The sequence below is a fragment of the Dreissena polymorpha genome, chromosome 6 (genome assembly GCF_020536995.1).
Source record: "Dreissena polymorpha isolate Duluth1 chromosome 6, UMN_Dpol_1.0, whole genome shotgun sequence".
Lineage (NCBI taxonomy): Eukaryota > Metazoa > Mollusca > Bivalvia > Myida > Dreissenidae > Dreissena > Dreissena polymorpha.
In genome coordinates this window covers 65,624,964-65,650,542 of record NC_068360.1, presented here as the reverse complement: position 1 = coordinate 65,650,542, position 25,579 = coordinate 65,624,964, and the positions used below count along the sequence as shown (strand labels likewise).

The 25,579-nt window shown below is 35.2% G+C and overlaps 2 protein-coding genes and 1 long non-coding RNA gene across 5 annotated transcripts in view; 2 read left to right on the top strand and 1 right to left on the bottom strand.

Annotated features, from left to right (window-relative positions):
- LOC127834386 (general transcription factor IIF subunit 2-like) overlaps positions 1–10,393 on the top strand; it is a 52,425-nt gene extending 42,032 nt beyond the window's left edge. Inside the window, exon 7 of the mRNA XM_052360202.1 lies at positions 9,245–10,393. Within this exon, the coding sequence (XP_052216162.1) occupies positions 9,245–9,355 (111 nt within the window). The 3' untranslated portion in view covers positions 9,356–10,393. The remainder of the gene's footprint in view (positions 1–9,244) is intronic.
- A 2,344-nt stretch (positions 10,394–12,737) lies between these two features.
- On the bottom strand, positions 12,738–19,612 carry LOC127834322 (uncharacterized). Its single transcript, XR_008027871.1, has 4 exons — positions 19,425–19,612; positions 18,345–18,534; positions 17,674–17,773; positions 12,738–15,594 (listed from the first exon to the last, which is right to left on the bottom strand). It is a non-coding gene; the product is annotated as an uncharacterized LOC127834322 (long non-coding RNA).
- On the top strand, positions 19,597–24,285 carry LOC127834321 (patatin-like phospholipase domain-containing protein 4). 3 transcript variants are annotated; one of them, XM_052360065.1, is made up of 5 exons: positions 19,597–19,822; positions 20,593–20,773; positions 21,598–21,837; positions 22,774–22,839; positions 23,626–24,285. In XM_052360065.1, the coding sequence occupies exons 2-5, from the start codon at positions 20,603–20,605 to the stop codon at positions 23,908–23,910; spliced, it is 762 nt and encodes a 253-aa protein (XP_052216025.1). In that variant the 5' UTR covers positions 19,597–19,822; positions 20,593–20,602; the 3' UTR covers positions 23,911–24,285. The 3 variants fall into 3 exon arrangements, with proteins under 3 accessions (XP_052216025.1, XP_052216023.1, XP_052216024.1); XM_052360063.1 differs by having other exon boundaries at positions 19,597–20,210; XM_052360064.1 differs by having other exon boundaries at positions 19,597–20,214.
- The last annotated feature ends 1,294 nt before the right edge of the window (positions 24,286–25,579 follow it).

The window sequence follows — 25,579 nt, the reverse complement described above, 5'->3', positions numbered from 1 at the left end:
TAAATAAACAAAAGAAACAGCTATCGAGTAAACTGTCACTTGCCAATATCTCCATAGCGACCGACCAGTGCACTGGTAAGATGTTTATCACGTGACTATCACAGCATTATGGCGGTCATTGTTTTATTGACAGTTGTAAAATCGTTAATGGTTATGATTGAAGTGGTCGTTGTAAGCCTCTTTCAAGGAATACAAGATTATTTCTTTGCAAACCGATGACAACGTACAAAGATTACTAGAAAATCCTTCATAAATTTATTGTCATTGTATTAATAAGTTAGTGTATGCTGTTTTGTCAAATCTAAATTATTCGTTATGAAACGTTATATTATGATAATTAAAACGATTTTGTTAGTCACTCGACTTTTGGGAATGTAAAATGGTGGTCGCTGGTCATTGACGTGGTCGTTGTTAGCTATCAAATTCGACTTTGGGAATGTAAAATTGCGGTCGCTGGTCGTTGTTGGCAGGTGGGCGTTATTCGCAGGTACAGAATATAGTGAAATCGTTCCGGGGGAAATCAATGTGGTCGTTATTGACAACTGGTCGCTATTCACAGGCGGTCGCTCGGGCAGGTTGGACTGTATATACATTAAAAATAACTTTTATATTCGTAACAAATGTAGATATCCCTTAAACACGCAAGTTTGTACACAAATTTGATCATCAATTACAAAAAAACTTTATGCACTTCTCATTTTGGCTCTGAGTCCGATAAGTAATCAATCAGCCTCAAACTTGTGGGAGATAACATCTAAAATGAAAAGTCATGCCAATTGTAAACAAGACATAATTTGTATTTTAATAACTAGTTTGCAGTTGTATTTTAATAATGAGTTTGAAAATTTTGGGTAGTTGTTGTAATGTGATTATGTTGTCCGTGTTTGTCACTTTTTAAATACTTTCAAATCATTCCTAGGTACTAAGGCTCCATTGGTCATTGTCGGCTCAGGTACAATTTACATATACCCCGGGTACTCTGAAGTATAATTACAAGTACCCCAGGCACTGTTCAGTATACTTACATGTACCCCAGGTACTGTAAATAGGCTAAAACGTACTGAATCAATATTGGACTGTACTCCAGATGTATTCCCCCCTTTAATCCAATGTCGTAAGATAAACTACCAATTATTGTAAAACGATATTGTTTATCTTAAACAATCTTGCTGTCCTTCTCTTGAGCATTCCTAACGTCAGATGAGCTGTAAACCAACTTAACACTTTCAAAAGGGCAACCATTCACGATTCTTCAAACATGTAATGTTTTGGTTCCACAAATAAGTGAAATATTACTGTTTAATATGTAAATCTTGTTTCTGTTATACTTTTTCTAGTGGTTTTGGCTGTTGATTTTTTTGCAATACATTGATCAACTATGACTTAACTCTTTTCATAAATAATTAAAAGAAGTGATTTAGCAGAAAATACAGTTTGAAAATGTACCAAGATGTGTGGTCTCTTTCTGCTGTTTGGTCTGGTCGGAATTGCTGCGCCTTTTCCATGAAACCTGAGGAGAAGATGGAGCAGCTGGTCCACTACAAGGGTGGCGTAGTTTCATGGTTATTGGTGTCACCTGAGCCGAGTATTCCTATAAAATAACATGTTTTAACTTTACTTTGTTAAATAAAATAAATTTGATCTTCATGCCTAAGTCATATCTTTACAAAAAAACAAGTTAAAAAGTCAAAAATGTTTATTTTTCTGCAAGATGCTTCTTGCGCAGAGGAATAATTTTAAATATGGATTTTAATTCCTTCAAACCTTTTTCTGTAAGCAACTTCATTATTATAAAGTAAAAGACATGTACTCACTAAGAAATGTTCACCCTTGAATCTTTCATTAAGACTTCGAATCAGCGCCCAAAGATCAACTGCAATTTATTAAAAATAATATAAACGGCAAATAAACAAACATTCCAATTTGATCTGAAACAAGAACATCATGCTGTGTTGATCCAGGTCTTCCATTATCAGAAATATTCAACATAAACTTAGAGGGCAAATTCTATATGTTAACGTACAATACAAGTAATTCAGCATGTTTTTCTCTAGTCGTATTACTTCCATACATACAATTTTTACTCGGCTTTAAGTTTATGAGATGCAAAGTGTAGGAAAGTTCAGCCCAATAAGTGTAACTTTAGAAACCAATTTACTATAAATTATCATGTCGTTCGATTGTTATTTAAATAAGAAATAAAAAGGAAAAAGAAATGGGTCGTTATGATTGTTTGATGGAATTGCATGACAATGATAAGAGACTCTTAGTCTTACCATGATCATACAAAGTTGCCCATACGATTTTGCTTGAAAATGTGCCGTTAAAACTCCAATTACATACTGGTCCACAAGTTTTCATTAAGAAAGAACGGCCCTCGATGTACCACCGAAAAATCGCGATCATCATATTAAAAATTTGCTTAATACGATAGAGTATTGTTTGTAAACAGATTAAATCTAGCAGAATGTTCAAACGTCAAACTTGGCACCCTCTGGAGCCGAAAGACATTTTGACTTTACGATTGGCTTGCGGATGGCACGGACAAGAAACGGTAACGGACGGAAAATCGCCAATACTTTCCGACAATTTTACATGACAACGAAACGTCGCACATGTACGCAGTAATGAAATGTTGTAAGTTATCGATTAGCAAAATAAAGCAGGTCAATAGCATATTGTCAAGCAATATCTTAACCAAATTATATATATATATATATATATATATATATATATATATATATATATATATATATATATATATATATATATTTATTTATTTATTTATTTATTTATTATTTGCTAGGTAAATGGTGATCATTTTCGGCATTCAAACGATATGCACATTTTATTTCATGTGAACATTTTTTCGGATTGTCATTTTCAGGAAAGATAATTCTTTAATGAAAGCAGGGCAGATATTCTTTAATAAAAGCAGGTGAGATAATTCTGTAGTGAATTCACTCATTTGGCTTTTACAAGTTGGCATGTCTGGCAGTCTGCCTACATGAGTGAAGTGACTTCCTCCATATTTTTTTCAAGCAATTACATTGAAACTTCAAATATGTGAAGATTAGTGCTTGTTATCCCCAGATATCCAGGCATTTCGGATATTTTCCCTTTAACTTGGCTGACAGAGAATTGTGAGGGTTTTAGTTTGTTTTAGCTTTAGCTCTAGTTTTGTAGTAATGAGTGTGTTGAACGAACTGTGAAGATATTAAGGATGTTGAGCTTTACTCTGGGAAGGCCTTTATTAACTTAATTAATTTTATAACCTTTAATAAATGACCCCTTTTCATTGAGACCAATATCGATCATAGATTGTGTAACCTTAATATCATAAAGCATGATAATCAAGTTCCTATATTGGGTATATTTAATGACATTTTGATACATTAGTGTTCTCCTGTTAACATATTTCACAACTGGCAATTTTCAAAATCAATGTTATTTATATCTAATACTTCACAGTTGAAAGAAAGTCTTTCATTATCAAAGAGGCTTTGATTTGTTACAGCTGAGATATTAGGTTGAAATGTAACCCATTCTATTTGCGCAGTCAAGTATCATACTATAATGTACATGTATATGCTGATATTGTCATTTTTTAGTTGGGACAAATGAGGAATTATAACCAACGATTTCCAAATTTTTAAATGTTACTAAAACAATTTCAATTTTGAGTGGTCTTGTGTTATGTTTTTATTTTTGTTTTGTTTTTTTTTTGAGGGGGGGGGAGAGTATTGAACCTGTGTCATTTAGGTGAGAAGCGCATGTACCAACCACTGCGCTAGTAGGACAGCCCCACACAATTCTGTTTTCATATAAGACACTTTTAAGGGATTAAAATAATACGTTGCTGAAGGCATGAGTCAGTTAAGCTGGCTCAAGGTTTGAGTCTCACTTGAATGTCAACTACTTGAGCCTCCATCTCGAGAATATCTTAAAGTTTGTAGAAACATTGTTCACTGCTATCATCATTCAACATCATGAAATGAACAGAAAGCTCACTCTTATTTGTGGACTTGACATTGTAATGTTTAATTGAATGTGATTAATTTAAGTCACAAAAATGAGGTATTAGGTTATATATAAGGTATATAATACAATTATGATTAGCTAGTCTATCTGAATATTAGATCCACCATAAAAATATATGAAAAATGTCAGATTTGATTCACCCTTCCTGTTGCCTGTCTGATAAAGTTTGCTTATCATTAATTCATATAAATACCAGAATAACTTTCCCTCTTCACAGATGGTTCCTGTCTTTGACTCAGAGAACAGTCAACAAAGAAACATTAACTGTTTCTGGCATGAGAGCTTCCCCTGGTCTCCTATCTATCAAATATCAAGAGATGTGCTTGATTACTGAATGGAATCAGGCCAGTCTGAGTCTTGCCTTTGAGGCAGATAATTTAATAAGTTCATCCAAGAGGTTGAAGGAGACTAGAATGGATGAACAAAATCTTTAATAATTTAGTATAACAGTTTCATTTAGGCATAGTGTGTTGAAAACTTTTTGTGTGAATCATCAAGACGAATTTTGTGTTGAAAAACTTCTTAATTATAGACCATTTAATGAGCCGAGTTCTTGAAAAACTGGGTTTAATGCATGTAGTTAAGTGTTGTCCCAGATTACACGCCGCAGTACTCGCATGCTTCTCAGGGATGACACTTTCTGCTTTTATTTTTCATTTAAAGGATGCCTCTAATAAATAATAACGTGAACAGGTGGTAAGTGTTGTCCATGATTAGCCTGTGTGGACTGCACAGGCTTATCTGGGATGACATCATGACACTTTACATCAATTTTACACATATACAGGGGCCAATAAAGGACAACTTTGCATGAATAAATTTAAAAGATACAAAGACATTACAATTAATTCCATAAACACATGCAAATAAACTAAGTGTACATTAATGTGCTAAGCTGTTCCTAAGTTTGTTTGCTCTCCACATCAAGTTTGAGTAATACTGGAGGGCAGAAGAAAGATTTGACACTTTTGAATAATCCTTATGCTCTTGAATGAGCTGTGAGATTATATGTTTAGTAGTACATAATACAAATGTTAATGTTTTAGACATCCTTGTAACCATTTTTGGGGCAAGTAAATTGTTTTATTATAATTCATGAATATGCCATATAATTAGTAATTCTTTGTTCAAGTCATGTTGTTGCCTTGAATGTTATTTACCAGTATATTTACTACCACAGTTATCTCAATAAAAAAAATTGAGTGTATAGTTACCCCCATACAAATGTATATTATGGAGGGAATGGAAAAAAACTCAAAGAATTTATAGAAAGTATAGGTTCAATTTACTCCATATTAAAACAGCAGGAGTTCAGCATATAAATAATATATTTAATCTTTTTTACTACTTGAATACAATCTATTTCCTCATATCATTTTCACATATGTTCTTCAACATTTAATACAAAACAAATCTTATACAGGGATGTTGGCAGTGATTTTTTCCCCAAAATTACAGCCTCTAACAGGCTGCTTCCCAATGGCAAACAGTAGCATTTTTTCTCCAAAATCTGACCAAAATTTTCCCAAAAAGAACTTTTCCAATAAACTGAATAATTGATTTATTGAGTTTTCTTTGCAGGGATATAATTTTATAAAACTTTATAGCATTAATTGTAAAATGCAGTTAAAAATTAAATTATAAACAATTGGAATATTGTTATTTATAATCATATGAGTAATGTTTCATTTGTCCCTATTGCATGAGTTAGCACACTATGTTTGCCACTTCAAAAGGCACAGGCTGTAAGATATTAGCCAAAAAATATAAATGGTTCCTTTCTGTAACACTATCAAGGACCTTAAGTATAACTAGCTAACAATATTTCATGTAGTGTAATGCAATTTCATGCAGATGCTGTGTGATAAAATGCAGATTGGATTGCACATATGTTAATGAAGGGGGAAGCAATGAAAAAAAAAAGAGATTAAAATGTGGTAAAAAGTATAAAATTGTATCATGTAGTTATGGCTCCTTTTTTTCTGTAAAATCATTTTTTGGTCTGCTACTGTGCTTGTTCAAATCATGTCCCTGTGATCAGAACTAACCACGGCTATGGTTCACATGATTTGTAAATAACATTACACATGTAAACATGTTATTATCTGACACTGCAATGTTCAGGTGTTTAATATTTGGTGTGGGACATGTATGGTGATTCTCTACCTACATGTACCGTTAGTTATTCAAATCATGCCTCAGGAGTAAATATTGACTCCATTCTATGTGTTTTCTATGTTTATAGTGAGACGCTTAATTTGTTGTAATACTTATCAGACCAACTGCCATAAGTTTTAAGAATCAAATAAGCCTTGTTTTGGGAAAACTGGGCTTAATGCATGTGCATAAAGTATTGTCCCAGATTAACCTGTGCAGTTACAATGCATCAAACCCAGATTATAAAGATTAAAATCATTCATTTTGAGTGTACCACATAAGAGTACTGATAGCTCATCAAACTGTCCTATAGTGTTGATTTATACATGTATTGTCTATTAAATGCTTGTAAGCAGATAACGGGATTGTATTTTCTTATTTTCAATTTACATACTGGTAGGTCTTCATTAAATCTACATTGATAAAATCCCACTTGAAAACTTGAGCTCTATTGTATTTTAAACCATTATCTTATTTGTTTATGTAGTCTGATAACGTTTTTGGGCATAACATTCACTGAACATGTTATCTCAAGTGAATATGTGGTATAGCATATTCTGTACTAATGCAAAACAAGAACTCAATTAGTCAAAATGCAAAGCAAAACCAAAAAATATAACAAGATCAACATTAAATTGTGTTTTCTTACAAATGTGTGAGTTTATTGTTTATCTGTGCATTTTTATGCCCCCGAAAAAGGGCATATAGTGATCGGACTGTCTGTCCGTTCGTCTGTCTGTCACACTTTGCGTTTAGGTTTCGAAAAATGCTCATAACTTCTATGTCGCTTCAGATAGCAATTTGGCATGCATGTGTATATGGACAAGGCCTTTCCATAAGCACACAAATTTTGACCCTTGTGACCTTGACCTTGAACTTCGGGTCTGCGTTTAGGTTTCAAAATCTGCATTTAGGTTTTGAAAAAGCTCATAACTTTTATCAAGCATTTATAGGGGGTATAAGTCATCCTATGGTGACAGCTCTTTTTTTTACATTGCTTCACTATTTATTGTATTTTTATGTTCCCGAAGGAGGGCATATAGTGATTGCACTGTCCGTCTGTCTGTCCGTCACACTTTGCGTTTAGATTTCAAAAAATGCTCATAACTTCTATGTCACTTCAGATGTAACCTTCATATTTGGTATGCATGTGTATATGGACAAGGCACACCAAACGCACACAAACTTTGACCCCTTTGACCTTGACCTTAGGGTCTGCGTTTAGGTTTAGAAATATGCGTTTAGGTTTAAAAAAATTCTCATAACTTCTATCAAAGCGTTTTTCGGGGGCATATGTCATCCTATGGAGACAGCTCTTGTTTATTATAGTTCTTTAATTGTTTTGTTCCTGCTTATTTAATCAAGCCAAACAACTTAATGCGCACACAGGCTAATCTGGGACACAATTTCCACAATTATGGAGTTTTTTCATTTAACGGAATTATCCTTGTCACAAAAATCTAGTTAAGGCAGAAAGTATTGTCCCTGAGATTAGCCTGTGTGGACTGCACAGGCTAATCCGGGACTACACTTAGTGAACATGCATTAAGCCCTGTTTTCCCATACTGTGGCTCATTTGTGTCTATATTTCTAGCAAAAACGTTATATAAAAGCAATCACCATTGTCTGGATTTTTTGTACCAGGTGAATACAGCTCTATAGCCATTGTGTAACTCACCATTGTGTCTGCCAGTTACCTAGTAATCAATGGTGGTTAGTGCTGTTTACATGTAGTTGTAGACTGAATTCATGTTCAAGAGCATATTTCTCAGTTAATCTATTGATTTCCCCCAAAACCATGTCTGTCTGATGTCATACCCATTGTGTTTCTCCCTAACAATATAATAATGAGAAATCCATGTAATATTATTTTGCTGGAAAATCTTATTTGCAGGATACCAGTCTGTAGCTGAAGAAGAATACCTATATGTAAACAGTTATACATGCATTTTGTCTGTCTGTCTTAGCTTGTCTAGACTGTTCTTCATTCATTGTGCAATTTTAAAACAACTAACTATAAATGTTAAGGTTGTGGATGTGATGTTTGGCTTTAAATACCTTTTTCCTACTTCAAATGTCAAGGTCAGACTTAGAGGCCAAACATGGGCACATTACCGCTTGTGTGGAATGCAACTGCAATCATTTTGGGGATGGGACTCTGGTAACATTATGACACTCATTGGATATTTTCACAGCCTGTTAAATATTTCCTACACTAATATACCTCCGAGACATTGTGAAATAGGTTGAAAGTAGAAGGAATTGTAACTAGTTGGTTTATCAGGCCGATAGCTCAATTGGTAGATTATAAATCAGAAGATTGAGAATTTATATTTTGGGCCTGGCAAAGTAACTGATGTTTGGTGATTTGGTCATGAAATTAATTCTATGGCCATTGTCCCCGTCCTCTGATACAAGAAGAGGAAGTGTAAGTTACTGGCTTCAGCACAAGAATTGGTATACAAGCTTACAGTGGAAAAGTATGAACAGGTTATATGACTGTGGTGTTATGACCTAGATACTGTTCAAAGCATAGGAACTTCAAAAAAAACAAGATAAATGTCCAAAGGACATGGCTGCCCCCACATTCCACTTGTGCCTCATATCTCCACTATTGTAAATTACAAGTTGTATGGCCAAATTTGACTATTGACATCTAAGTGTTACCTTTACCTTTGAGGTGAGAAGACAGATGTAACATGTGGCATGCTTTCTCCCCATGGTGGTCGCTAGTGGGAAGTAAGTGATGGCCAAATCTGACCTTTACCCTTGTCTTTACTGACTAATAACGGGACAATCACTGTTATGTCTCAAATCAGAAATACTGGGGGGGGGGGGGGGGGGGATTAAATGTAATATGTGTCGTCCAAGGGTAATCAGGGACAACACTTTCTACTATAATGGAAATTTTTGTTTAAAAGAGGTCTCTTCTGAACAAAGATCCAGAGTAGGCAAAAGTTTTGTCCTTGATAAGCCTGGGATGACAATTTACATATGCATTAAGTCCCTTTTCCCCAGAATGAAGCTTTGATGACTATTGTTTCAGACCTATTTGAAGGAGATTCTTCAAGACCTGTGCATCTACAACATGAAGGCCCCACACCGCAACATGTATGAGCTGAAGCCAGAGTATCGCCACTACAAGGAACAGAAATGAGACTGGCTACCTAGCAACCGAAGCTGTTGTTAAGCATCGTTGAGATCTATGCCTTGCAGAGCTCTGTTGGTGCTTGTTTTGGTGTTGGGGGCAACAAGAGTTAATTTGAGCCTGAAACCGAATTTTGAAGGCCTTTGCAAACAGTTTGGATCCAGATGAGACGCCACAGAATTCTGTGGCGTCTCATTTGGATCCAAACTGTTTGCTATTCTGATAGTATTCTTTGAAAAAAAATCGAAGAAAATGCTAATTTTAGAAATCAGCAGACGACATTTTAGCAGACGACAAATTTCCCAGCATGCAAATAGTTAATTTGAGCCTCATTCTAGATAAACTGGGGTTACTGCATGTGGGTAAAGTGTCGTGCCTGATAAGCCTGTTGAGTCCCAAGGCGTATCTGTGAGGTCACTTGACCCATACAAAGGTCACTTGACCCGTACAAAGGTCACTTGACCCATACAAAGGTCACTTGACCCATACATATTAAGCCCAGTTTTTCCAGAACGACGCTCATGTGAAAATGCAGGCCATGTGATTGAACAATATGCATATCGGACACCGTAAAAAAATTCATGTTAATGTTGTAATCTTGTTAACAAGCACCATATAGAAATCAAGGTTACTTTATTAAAAAAAAACTGGAAAATCAGCTCAAGATGTCAGCCATATAGTGTTGTATATCTATACGATCATACCAAAAAAACATGGCAATAGTATGAAATAATTTAGTTTTTAAAATGATGAATTTATAATTAAGGAGTTTTAAAATGAATAGTAAAATCTTTGCCTAGTGAAATGGCAAACATCACCTTGGTAAGGGTTTCCCCCGTTCTGATAATGCTACTGCATCACTTATAACGGTGCTATTTTCCAGAATAGTCATCTGGAAGTATTGACTTATTTGTTAACAAGACCTTTATAGTCTTATTTTGGTTATCAAAATAAAAACATCTGTTGAAAATCGTGTTTCTGCTTTTTTTTCAGCTTTTTACTGTGAAATTTTGTTAGCAAGATTTATATTAAAATAACAAATTTGTACATTACAAGTTTCGTTCCATAATAAACAATTTCATTTCTTTATCCTCTATTTAGATAGTAATGAAACATGAGCTCATAACTGAGATAGACCTTGTGCGTTTAACTCTTCCAGTGCTGGAACCGAATTTTGAAGGCCTTTGCAAACAGTTTGGATCCAGATGAGACGCCACAGAACGTGGCGTCTCATCAGGATCCAAACTGTTTGCTATTCTCATAGTATTCTTTGAAAAAAATCAAAGAAAATGCTAATTTTAGAAATTCAGCAGACGACATTTTTGCAGACAACAATTTTCCCAGCATGCAAAGGGTTAATGCTGTGCCTCAAATGAGCCTCATTTTGGGAAAACAAGGCATAACGTATGTGCGTGTAGTGTAACCCCAGATAAGCCTTTGCAGTTTGCCCACTTTTACCAGAATGAGGTCAAATAATAAGCTGACAGTAACTGATTTTAACCATCATAACATTATGTCTTGTTATGGAGGCTGCATCTCAGATAACTGTCTTGATCAGTAATAATTATTCCTGCTGTGAGTAAATTCTGCTTTTGAAAACAAGTCAATGTGAAAAAACTTCTTACTAGTGTGGCTGTGATTCAATTGCTACCTGATATGTATCTCATAACCCCCTCGGTATAAGGGTTCAAAGCCTTCGTATTGAGGTTTAACCACTTAGTATTTAGGTTTAGGCTAGTATTCCATCTACTCGCATCCGTATCCGCAAAATCATAATACGGACGCTATATTCCATTTATCTGCATACGTGCAACGTATCTTTCTTTTGTTAAATGGATAAAACTGACAATTTTAATTGAGATGATTATTATGAAGGACAAGCGTGAATTTAAGAAGATATAAGGTACAAATCATCATTCTGTCTGTAAAAGAATACAAATGGTAAATACCTGAAACATCTTCTTCTTGTGTCTTTGCTATGCTTTTCCAAACATTTGAAGTGAAATCAGAGTCCCGCTATGCGAAACTGAATTGGTTGTGTAATTCCGGGTAATTTTTCACAAATTCGATTAGTTTTTCAGTTGATTTGTGAGATGACAGCCCCCACATCATGCTTAATGCCGTACGTATCTTGTCCGCATCCGCATTAGAATGCTCACTAGAGCGTTCTTTTGCGGACGCCCACTGCTCATAGGGATATGCGGCTGAATGGAATAAGCGCAGAGCATTTCAACTTGTTCTATATTTTTGCGGATACGGACAGATGGAATAATAGCCTTACTTCCTTAGTTTTAAGGTTTAACTCCTTAGTATTTAGGTTTATCCCCAATAGTATATAGGTTTAACACCTTTGTATTTGGGTTTAACCCCTTTGTCTTTAGGTTCGACCCATTTGTATTGAGGTTTAACCCCTAAGTAATACTGTATTGAGGTTTAACCACTAAGTATTTAGGTTTAACCCCTTAGTATTGATGTTTAACATTTGAGTATTGAGGTTTAACCCCCCCCCCCCCCCCCCCCGAGTATTGAGGTTTAACCCCTTGGAATCAAGGGTTAACACCTTAGTATTTAGGTTTAACCCCTTTGTATAGTATTGAGGTTCAACCCCTTTGTATTGAGGTTTAACCCTTTAGTATTGAGGTTTAACCGCTTTGTATAGTATCGAGGTTTAACCCAATCATATTGAAATTTAATCCTTTAGTATTGAGGTTTAACGACTTGGTATTGAGGTTTAACACCTTAGTATTGAGGTTTAACACCTTAGTATTGAGGTTAAACCCTTTAGTATTAAGGTACAACCCCCTTAGTATTGACGTTTAACCCATTAGTATTGAGGTTATGATTGAGTTGACTTGCAAGTGAAACCTTCACCTGATATTGGGACCATGGAGATGTAAGGCATGGAGGAAATGTTTTAATAGTACTACTAGCATTATGAGTGCTGACCAACACATTCAGATTTATTTGCAATCCATGACACAGACGTAAAGAACAAGAGATGTGTTTGTCAGAAACACAATGCCCCGTACTGTGCCGCTTTGAAGCCATATATTAAACCTTTGACCTTGAAGAATGACCTTGACCTTTCACCACTCAAAATGTGCAGCTCCATGAGATGCACATGCATGCCAAATATCAAGTTGCTATCTTCAAATTATTGCAAAAGTTACGAACAAGGTTAAAGTTTAGAGACAGAAAGACAGGCAAAAAACAATATACTTTGATCATTCGATCCGGGGGCATAAAAAGGTACAATCAACACAAAGATGAAGACAGCAATTCGTAAACATTGTTAATGGTTGACAGCAGCAGATCACTACATTGTATTTATAAAGTATACCGGTACAGATTAACACCCATATTCTCTAAAAGAAAGAGTAACAACAAGATGTCTGCTACTGAAGTTTATTTGACTTTAACATGGAATGAGTTCAAACTGGTAAATTTACAGTGTAGTACAAACCATTGTTAAAAAGTTTATATTGTGACACAAGATCTTCTGTCCTTAAAGCCTATACAAATAGATATAAGGCATCTTGACTTAAATAAATCAACATTTCTTAACAACTTTCCTTTGAGATAGCAATTTAACATAAACAACTTTTATCATCACAAATTCCACTTCTATAATGAAGTGATCAACTGGAGTTTAACAACATCTAATCTTTGGCTTCAAAATAGCCTGTGGTTGGAAAAGATTGAACATACAAGTGATCATTTCAGCCAAGTACTGGGATAACTGGGTTTCATTCATGTGCATTAATTTTGATCCCAGAGTAGTGTTTGCAGTATGAGAAGGCTTATCAACCGAGACATTTTCCACTTTTATGGAATTTTTCAATTAAAGAAAAGTCTCTTCTAAACTAGTCTAGGCTGAAATTGATGTCCCTGATTCGCCTGAGAGTACTGCACTGGCTAATATGGGACGACACTTTGTGCACATGCATTAAGCTCAGTTTTCCGTGAACAAATCTTAAGTCATTTTTCAACTTGAATTGGAATTCTTAGTATAATTAAAGACAATCATTTTGTTGTGAGTAAAACAATATGCATGGAAAAAATGAGGCTAACAAATAAACAGGGTAACTCCACAGCCAGACCAGGCCATCAGCTGATGTTCTAGCGTGGCTTTCAATGACTAAACAAGATCAAGCCCGACTTTCAAAAGGTCACAGGGAGGTCATGAAGAGAGGGTTAATCTCCACTAACAATTTTTAAAATACTGACAGTTCAATCACAACTGCATGAAAAAACAAACACAACATATCTGGCCATGAAAACTGTGCAAATGACAATTTTCACTATGAAAGAACTAAGAAATGTTGGTTTATAGGGGACATTTTTACAAAATTACGTATGCGCAAGTAGAATGTTTTTTTTTACCAAAAATGCGATTCAACCCAATTGTTAATTTAACATTTTCCCATAAATAATAATATTTTCACTTGATCAGTGTTTCCAAACAAGGATTTCAAATACACATTAATTTATCAATTATTCAGCACTTTCTTTAAATACAATCACAGTTAACAAAATACCTAGCACTTTATGCAAACATCAAATAAAATAATGAAAAGAGTTATTTCAAGTCGACCATAAGCATAGCATGTATACAATGAAATGATTACAAACAATTAGAAATATCACAAATGTGTAGGCAACCTAAGTTCATATTCTAGCTATTTACCTAGAAGCAATACTAAACCTACGGGGTGTTCGTGACTGAATATATTGTGCGCCATGAAAGTATTAATGGTTATTGGTATAAAATATGTCTTATCCAATACAAAACCCTGCATAAGTCAGTTTAAATTAGTTTACACAAGACACAGTTTTAAAGGAAATACATAGGTATCTAAAAAGAAGTGTATATTTACTTTTACTGAATACTGTGAAGACTTTTTTCAATAATATATATAATGACTAATGACATCAGCTAATAAATTATCGTACCTCAAAAATATTGTCGTAATAAAAATTCAACAAGTTTTAACATTACATGCATGTATATTCACATGTAATTAATGCTGAAGCTTAAGTTAAATATTGTATAACGTCTGACTAGTAATACATGACACACATAATATATGTGTTGAATAAGTACACTGTTTTAACATGTAATTAATGCTGAAGCTTTAAAAAAGGTCAAGTGTCTGACTAGTAAAGGCGAAATGGCACATGTAAAATATGTGTTTAGAAGAAATCATGTGAATTGTTAAAAACTTTCCTTAATGTATCTTGAAAAATAACTCATAATGACCACACTGTATGTAAAACATATCTTTTTTTTTCATAGTATTACTAAGGGTTTTATCACAGGTTGAAACAAGTCTGAAGCAAAGTAACTGTTGTTTAATATTTCCTATGGTAAATCAAACTTTAAAGGGAGCAAACAAACATAGTAATACTCCTTGTATCACTTTTTGCGTAATACAATGAAGTAAAATGCAAAATAATATCACAACCTGTGGTTTGTGCTATAGCTCTTCTGACAGAAAATAGTAAGCAAATGTTTTTGAAACATTAAAATAAGTGTGTTGGTAAAGTGCCTTACTAAAAAAAATTAATGAAAGCAGTAGTTGAAAGAATAACGTTTTCTTCAGATCTACAATACATTGATTTTTATGGCTATGGTTTTTGTGTATCTCTTTTCAAATGTATTTTTCATTCACTTGAATACCAATTTAATGTTAATCGATGATAAATCCAATTAACAGAGATTCTGACCGTCTAAGTTAAGTTGTATGTTGACAACGGAATATTCTAACAATCAAAGGATATTAGAAAAGTAAAAAATATACATACATTCATGAGATAAGTTGCAATCATCTGATGTTTTGACAAAATTTAAAATATTCGCTCATTCTCCATTCAATCTCATGATTGTTAGTCACATTGTTAAATAATCAGAAACAAGTAAAACGCTACCTTTCAGGTTAATAAGATACAAACGATTTGCTAAAACCCCATATGAAAATACATAAATAAACATAATTGAGTGAATAACAAATAACCTGGTCTAGAAAATCATTCTGACCAGTCAAGTCCAGAACAAAGTACTAGAATACAAAAAAAAACTTATACAGCCATAAATTTAGTATTCGGTTAAACCAAATGAATGATGACCAGTTGTCTCCCCTTATTTATCACAATGTTGTCAAACGATTCCCAGGCAGTCTGTGATGATTCAATTATGCGTAGTCACACATGATGTAAGTTGTATTTGAAAACTGTCTAACAGCAAACACCTGGAAAGAACAATTCAATAAACTATGGTTACAACTTGTGTCGAAATGCAAGGTGACATAATCACATGTCAAATATTATTACTTACACCTTACAAACTAGAACTTAGCTGAAGCAAAATGGCAGGTGGGATCCCTTCAAACTTTTTGTCCCACCCTTCAAAATATATCCCCTCTGTTTTGATACTCTTTTATATGTCTGTGTTCGTGTAAATACAGACACAACAAACATATTTTTATAGGCTTTTCATGATTATAAAACTAACATTCGGTATTACTTGATATATTATCAAATTATTTTTAAGTTGGATGGAATATATGCCTCATGAAATATATGCTGAATGGATGCTTCAATATATATATATATATACATGTAATTGAGTACGTAAGTGTAAACTGCACAATTTAGTCACATACAACATGCAATAATATAAACACAATAGTTGCCTGGTCAGCCAGATCTCAACATTTTAAATAGTTGTCTGATTGCCCCTGGCAAGTAAAAGTTGGGTCCGGGCAAGTTATTTATAATCTAGTTGTCCGCCTGGGCAAGTGCAAAAAAGAACAAAGACAAGAGATGTGTTTGTCATAAACGCAATTCCCCCAATTGCGCCGCTTTGAAGCCATATATTTGACCTTTGACCTTGAAGGATTACCTTTACCTTTCACCACTCAAAATGTGCAGCTCCATGAGATACACGTGTTTGCCAAATATCAAGTTGCTATCTTCGATAATGCAAAAGTTATTGCAAAACTTTAACCAATGTTAAAGTTTTGGGACACACACAATGAATGAATGAATGACAGACAGGCCAAAAAAAATATACCCCCGATCTTTCGATCTGGGGGCATAAAAAACGTGCGTTTCTATTGTTAAATAGTACAAATAATCATGAACGATTTGCCTAATGCACGAATTTACCTCAGCGATTGTTGTTTGCGGAAGTCCCAACTTACGACGCCTGGTGGGCATGAATTTCTAAATTTCTTTTTAGAAACGCCGTTAATGGCTTGGGATTCCAAACGTCTGCTTTCAAATGCTATTGTGTTTATCTTTTTTATTACTATTCAATTACAAATAACATCGTTGGTGTTTTCAGTCACGAAGAAAACTACTGAAATTTTATAACCATATAAAAACAACAACAAATAGCTTCTGTATATATATATATTTCATATTTTGCGACATTTTCAACAATCTTTTGCTTTACGTCAATAGACATTTTTTTACGGTTCACATGTTGTTTACAGTACTGTTAGCAGACGAGAAATGTCTAGTTTATTTAGCTTCGGCTTTACAAGTAACTGTAAGTCTGTAAGACAGAGGCAAAGTAGATCTGTGCTTGCTGACGAAAAGAATGGAGGAGAATGACTAATCATTTCATTAATAATCAAACATTTGCACAAATCGACATTTAGACTTTAATTGCTGTAATCATTGTGTTAAAACTTAAATGTGCAAAAATAAAACAGGTTTTGTAGTGTATCATTTTGATCTTTATTAAAAAAATATGAGGTTTACAGTTAAGTTGATTTGATATTTCATGCTTTGGCAAGTGGCTTTACGTTCAGGGCAAGTAGATTTTCTAAGTACTTGCCAAGAAGGGCAAATTGGTTTTTAGGTTAATGTTGAGCCCTGTCAGCATTAAGGAATTTAAAACAAGAGCTGTCTCCATAGGCTGACACATGCCCCCGAAAAACGCTTTGATAGAAGTTATGAGCAATTTTCGAAACCTAAGCGCAGATTTCGAAACCTAAACGCGGACTCTAAGTTCAAGGTCAAGGTCACAGGGGTCAAAATTTGTGTGCGCGTGGAAAGGCCTTGTCCAGATACACATTCATACCAAATATGAAGGTTACATCTGAAATGACATAAAAGTTATGAGCATTTTTCGAAACCTAAACGCAAATTGTGATGGACAAATGGATGGACAGACGGACAGACAGTGCGATCACTATATGCCACCTTTCAGGGGCATATACAAAATCAAATAATATGTCATGCAGTAAATGCAAACAAGGAATTAACAACTTACGAGTTAAGGATTAATTAACAATAAGTGCAAGAACCACACAACTTACAATCAATATCCACTGTTGGAAACATATTCAGCAATGCCTGCTAATTTGCCAAGTAGTGCTCTAGGTTCAGATTGTTCACCACCAACACCAATTATTACACCTGGAACAAATTAAAAACACCGCTTTTAAAAAGAAATTTGTGTTACCATTACTTCAGCTACTGTTACTGCAGTGATGATTATTGCATAATCCAGTCACCCTGAGACCTAAATCGACTGTCTTTACTATCCAGTTCGTTCCAAAATTGAATACATGATAACTTAAGTAACACTTTTTGACATGAAATCAATTATGGAATAATTGTACAAACAAATGGCAAGTTGTAATTCTTAATTTATCACTGTAAAAGTACTGATATTATTCTACTTCTGACTCTCTACGCACTCAGTCTGAATAGGGTTGGAGATTCACACGTGTTCTAACAATCTCAAGAAAAAATATTTTGATATAAATACTTTTTTGTAATTTTATTTATAAGTAACTTACACATTTTGTTTAAACAAATTGCATTAGCTTGATGAAGCGCTTCAATATTATAATTTGTTAAAAATGCAGGGAAATTCTTAACCTAATGTATAAATCTACACATCTTTTTCATAAGTTTCATTCCGTGGTCCACTAGAGTAGACCTATGTCATTCATTGAAACAGAATTCGTAGAAATGTGCTCACATTGTTTACAGCGCATCGCTACAAGGGACGAGTTGTTCCCATGTTTCCCTGCTAAGGTCCCGGTGCTGTCATCACAGATAATAACCTGCTGCTTCTGGTCATTGGCAAACACTGTCTCTCCACAACCGGCTCCTTCCTTCAACAACTTCAGGATTTTTGGAACATATTTTCCATCAAATTGCAGACTGGGCTGAAAATGTAAAGGGTGTTTTTTTTGGGTGTGTTACATGTAAACATACATTATTTCAAGAGTGTTTAGTGTCCTACCAGATATGAGCTAAAGTAATAAGTTTACACTTAAAGTAAACAAAATAACAATTGATTATTGATAGTAGGTGCTTGTATTATGTGTTTGATGTTGACGTGTAAAAAGATTATATAAAAAGGAAGATATTTATATGGACAGGGCTATTATTACTATGAATCCCAGAAACATTAATCAATTTTCGATGATGTCAGTTGGCATCATTATGTAATAAACAAAATAGATATTCCACTATTATCACTGTACTAGTATTTTCCTCAGCGCAGGTTTACTAGAGTATAAGTTGACCAGACACAACTAAAATAACTTATTGTTTCACAGAAAAGTTTCAATAAAACTTACACTATTTTTATATTTTTTATAGGAAAAATTGACAAAGATAAGAAGAAACAAATGGAAACTCCCTACCACATTTCCAAATAATCAATAAATTATTAAATGAACCTTATACTATTTAAAATAAAATGCACCTTTATTCAGAGTATAGTTTCTGGTGTTAGGGATATATGGAAACCATACATATGGTAGGAATGACACAAACATTAAGATTTTCACACTCCCCAAAATCTCAGTTTTGGGACTGTCAGACAAATGTCTGACTAGAAATTGAAAAAAACAACATTTGTGTCTGACAGATTGTCCAACTTATTAAATTCAAACATTTTAATTCACTGTCAGTTTTGACAGTCAGATTTTGCGGGCTCTGCATTTTTAATTTAACACTTAGCAACAGAATGTGAGTAAATCTACCCAAAGTTAAGTAAAACACGGAAGTGAGTAATCGCTAGTCGTTACACATTACACTAAGTGCTTACATCACTACAAAACTGGGTCCAAGGATTTCCAGCGTAGTCATAAATTCCACCACATACAAAGCCGCAACTTTTAATGTTTTCGGAATACGCGTCCCAGCCAGACATTTTCCGATACTTGTGAAAATAACGAAATTCTAAGACAGTACCAGCGTGTCCGTCAGACTGCGTATTGATACAGAAAATAGTCCCAAGTTATAGTTACAAAAGATCGTTTACAAAAACCTGTTTAAGAAACACTGAGCAATGCATACTTGCCATTTAAGTCGGTTATGTGATATAATAACATAACGTACGAAAAAATACGACGATAAATTAGAACTATTTTCATATAAATGATATCCGGCTTATTACATTCTATGTTGTGTATTCATCGGATATCAAATTTCTCCTGTTGAAAAGTTAGCACTTTTGAGTATTTTAAATCTCATATCTTTAGTGATACTGCTTTAAAATTGTGTTACAATTTAAAATATGTGCTTCGCTTAAACAACACTCACAATGCAAGTTTTCAACAAAGAACTTACATAAGCATAAGCAGGTTTTCGTGATAAATAAAATTCACTTTGTTCAACGTCTAGTTAAAAAATATTAAGAAATCGTTGCCTGAATGGAAATTAAATATTAAACCAACATTGAATAAACTAGCTCAGAACTTTCAAGGCATTGGACAAACATTTAATGAACTAATGAAAGCATAAACGCTAAGTACTTTCACGCGCACCGTTAAAACTAAATCACGTGATTTATTTTGAACAATATCCTTGGATCTCTGTTGCTCCGGTCAAAGTAGGTATGCCGGTATTTTTGGGGGAAAAAAACAATATATATTAATCATAATTTTAAATTTTGTTTAATTTGGTACATTTAGTTATTTGCGATCGATGTTCATTGCGTTCATGAATCATTTTTGTATAAACTTTGCCTTGCAAAATATATTATAGCGAAGGATAGTATTTACAATGTCAAACAAAAATGCGGAGTTAAATATGCCGATGTATACCGGGATTTGTGACCGCTGAAATAAATTTGAAGTATGGTATTCCGGGATTTGTTAACATTCAAGTAATTAAAGTTTACGTTTTTACTGTAATTCGAATAATACACTATACGATCAATATCTGAATAAATGATAGTAGCATAGTTATTAGCCTACCAAATTTTTTTTCAGATCATAAAAGATGAACATTTCCTTTTGTGGAAGCGGATTTCTAAGTATATACCAGATTGGATCTCTGAAAGCACTTCTCACAAAAGCTCCAAAATTTGTGGCTGGCATAGAGAAAGTAGGCGGGGCATCTGGTGGTGCGCTGACAGCCGCCATTCTTGTGTGCGAACCACACCGGGTCGACGTAAGTGATTACTAAAAAAAATATTTAATAGTTCAAGCCTTAATTGCAAACATCTCTTAATACATTTTTATGTTTGATTGGCTACATTTTTATGTTGTTTTATCTTCTTGACAATTATTTACTTATCAATATTACATTAACGACGTTTATGATTATCCAGCGTTGTTTTTTCACAATTTTGGGAATGGGACTGGGTCCCTTTGGATTGGGAAAAATCATGGCGTTTTCACTTCATGATTGTGTAAAAAAATCAACTATGATATGTCGCCATTTTTTTAGTTACATGTAATGCCAGTTAACGTTCTTTAATTGCAACAATATTAAGATGACATTTACATTAGCCCATCGCCTATTATGTGATGTAGCAAGAATTGTATATAGCCTGTATATTAATTATATACACAATATTCATTTTTATAAACATGAGATTTGTTGGCCCTATTGGGAAAAGTACCGGTACAACACTAATTTGAAAAAAAAACACCTGAAATTAGGAAATCATCAGATTGGGAATAATCGGTCATTTAATTACTTGGGACTTATGAACAAACCCATATACATATTTTACAAGACTGTTTGTGGAAATGTTCAGTTTCTGTGCTCATTTTATTTGTTTACCTGCAGATATTGCTCTATTGGAAACAATGACACAAAAGTCCATGCTTTTGGGATTTTTTGGACGTTATTAGGATTTTTTGGTTCATTCAGAAAGGGTATTTTTTCGGGTTCTTTATAACGAAGGAATACTTATCTGTAAGAACATGCTTTTACTTACTAATTCAGTATGAAATGTTATCAGTACATTTTTGTTCCCACAATTGCAGGACTGTAAACAGTTTAACCTGGATTTAGCAGAAGATGTTCGGAAGCGACACTTACGAACGTTTTCACCCACATTCCATTTGTTGAAACCAGTCAAGGAATTTATGAAGGATATTGTGTCAGAAAACGCATATCAAAAAGCAAACGGAGTACTTCATGTTTCGTTGACTTTGCTTGAGAAGTTTCGTTTACCTCAGAGCCGAATTGTGTCATCTTTTTCATCGAACGATCAACTGATTCAGGTATGGCTAGCACCTTTTTTGCTTTTATTGAGTGACTGACTCTGGGAAAACCGGGCTTAATGCATGTAAATAAAGTGTCGTCGAAGACTAGCCTGTGCAGTCTGCACAAGCTTATCAGGGACGGCTATTTCCGCTTTTATGGTATAATTATTTTCCATTTAAAGGGATTCCCTTTACTTCCGGTCTAGGTGGAAAGTGTCTTTCCTGATTAGCCAGTGCGGACTGGAAAGGATTATCTGGGACGACACATTGTGCACATGCATTTTGCCCCTGTTTCAAAGAGGGAGGCTCTGTATGTTGTCATCTAGCTCACTCATTCGTTTTATGGTTACTGATGTTATCGTTCCGATTGACATACTAATGTTGTTCTTTTCATATTTACAAAAATGAAAACAAAACCAAATATTTTAAATGAAATGTATCCAGATTATTAAGTTAGTAGTACTGATTCATATAAATAAGCCGCGAATCGGAAAAAGAACTGGGCTTAATGCATATACGTACAGAGTTGTTCCAGATTAGCCTGTGCAGTCCGCACAGTTTAATCATGAACGTTACTTTTCGGTTTTCAATATTTTTCTTTAAAGGGCGTCACTTCGTAGTGAAAATACAGTTAAGGCGGAAAGTGTCATCCTGGGTTAGCCTGTGCGGACGACACTTTAAGCACATGCATTAAGTCCAGTTTTACCAGAACGGGACTCATTTACAAACGACAAAACACAATTTAAACAAATAGTTTAAATAAAATGTTTCCGCACCGATTAAAGAAGTTAGAACGTTCTAATTCATACAAATGTGTCTTACATTGGTTATACCGGAAAACGCATTAAAGACCCCGAATGGTCATTTTCGCATGCATGCATGGCAACGCCCTCAAACACTGAGGATAGTTAATTATAGTTTCTTTAAACAATGCCTTTTTACTTTTCGTTTCAGAGCCTTATATGCAGCTGTTTTATTCCCGGATATGTCGGATTCATCTTGCCTAAATTGAACGGAAAGGTAAAGCTTGATTAAAAAGATCAGAGAGAACCATGTATGCCTAGGACAAGTGTTTCCACGCCCCTGTTGTATGCAGATATAGAAGCTGTGGGCTGATCCAATGGATTTTGATAAATGTTTCTTTACATTTAAGATCTTACAGATCTTGATGTTCACGTTATTTTAAACTCAATAAAGTCTGTCCGATACTAACAGTCCATAGGCGGCCCCGATATTTTCCGTTTGTCTACAGTACTTTTTTGCATTTTTGTGAATGTGCAGAAAGTGTTTTCCCATATAAGCCTTTGCAGTTCGCACAGGTCAATCTGGGACGACACCTTCCGCCTAGACTGAAATGTTGTTAATGCATATGCGTAATGTGTTGTCTCAGATTAGCGCTTTGCATGCTGGGAAATTTATCGTCTGCTTAAATGTCGTCTGCTGAATTATTACAATTAGCATTTCTTTGAAAAAAAAATCAAAAAATACTATCAGAATAGCAAACAGTTTGGATCCAGATGAGACGCCACGTTCTGTGGCGTCTCATCTGGATCCAAACTGTTTGCAAAGGCCTTCAAAATTCGGTTCCCGCACTGAAAGAGTTAGCATGTGCAGTTGATACAGGCTAATCAAGGGCAACTTTGTCCATCCAAACAGGATTTCTGCTTACTTTAAACAACAAGGCGGTAAGTGTCGTCCCTGATGATACTTTCGGTCTGCATACGTTAATCTGGTACAATATTTTAAGCACTTGCACAAGGCCCCGTTTTTCCAGAGTGAGTGTCATTTGTATTCGATTTCTTGCAGTACTGCATAGACGGCGGCTTCAAAAACAATCTGGTTGGTTTCCCCGACGGCCGCACCATCACGGTCTCTCCGTTCAGCGGCGACCAGGACATCTGCCCGAACGAGCAGACAGCATCATCGCTAACAGTGCGTATGGCTAACCAAGCGTTTGTCGTGAACCGGAAGAACGTGAAACGCGCATGGCAGTGTGTTTTCCCGCCACCGCGTGACGTGCTGTTGTATTACTACGATTTGGGTTACCACGACACCGTTCGCTTTCTGAGTAACAATTATATAACAGAGTGATAACGGTCTTAATACATGTATTTATGTGTCATTTGTGTATTTTTGTTAACAAAACGTCAGCTGGTTTTTAGATGCCATATGCATTTGCAGGAACCTTTAATTCAGAAATGAATAACAGTGATCTGGAAGACATGTTATTTATGAACGTTTTTGTTAATCATTGCTTACGTGAACTGCTGAATGTTTGGTTCATGTAAATATAATTATAAAGAACTAGTTTTAAAGTTTATGTTTTTACCAAAAACTCAGAGAATGTTACCTGTTGACATTGTAATTTGAAAAGCATGTGGCTCACTCATTACAACGATACCTCTGCATCGATGGTCACATTTGTTGTCATAAGTTGAAGAAATAAAAATGTATGCGTTTTTAAAATATGTTTGCTTATTTATAGAAATGTATTAGTTTGTTTAAAAAGCCCATAAATCATTCAACTTCTTACACCGTAACGAAGAGGGTAGAACGATGTACATTAAAATCGCTATCGCACTTTTGGGGAACCAAACAAAAGCAAGATTATATATTGACATGCATCGCGGATGAGCCCTATTCCCATACAGATGCCGGATCAACACGGTTTATATCCGGAATGATCCGGCATGTGATCCGTGTAGCTGCGTGTCGATCCGTGTAGGTCCTGGGACGTCCGGGAATGTCCTTGGCGCTCCGGGAGGCAAACACGGCAGTTTGGGGAAGTTCAAAACTGCCGTGTTGATCCGTGGCGATCCGGGATGATAGCACCATCCGGAATGGTCGGTGTAGCTGCCGCATTGGGTCCAGGGACAGCCGTATAGGGTCCGGAGACAATCGTATTTATGCCTTGGTTGTCCGTGTGCGTCCTTGACAGTCCGGGAACACATTTCGGACCCCTGTCCTTCAAGGACCGTGACGGCAGTTGTACGAATGTCTCATGTGCTACCGACGAAGCAAAATGGGCGATGAGATGACGACTGAGGACAAGCTGATGCTGATGAAATGCCAGCTTCTACTGCAAAAAAAAACTCTGGTTGAAAACAGTATCCTGATTGCAAAAGCGAAACTACCTAAGAGCAATAGAAAATTCGCGAAAAATATTCATCTTAACTAGTGAATAGAATGAAAAGGAGAATTATCTGGGTCAGACGAGGGACGTCTTCTTTTTGCTCACCTGAGCACAACGTGCTCATTGTGAGCTTTTGGGATCATGGGGGCTTTTGGGTCCTTCGTCCGTCGTCAACATTTTACCTTGTTAACACTCCAGATGCCACATTTATTGTCTGATCATTAATGAAACTTGGTCCGAAGATACGTCCCAATGATATCTTGGTCGAGTTCGAAACTGGGTCACTTTAGAACCAAAACTAGATCACTAGACCAAATTAAAGAAAAAGCTTGTTAACACTCTAGAAGTCACATTTATTGTCCAATCTTCATTAAACTTTTTTCTTAAGGCGTCAGTTTCTGTTGTAGGTGTTGATGGTTGTTATTCTACTTGTAAATGTAATGGCAAACATGATCTGGGCCTCGAGCTTGTTTCTCTTTGTGCTGTTCTTCATCGGTAGCGGAATCTGTTTGTGGCGATCTTTTGGGAACTGGAAGGCCCACATTAGCAATAAGCTTCATTTTTAATGGCATTTTGACGAGGTCCGGGACGGTCCGTGTAAATGCCGTCTTGGTCTGTGGTTATCCG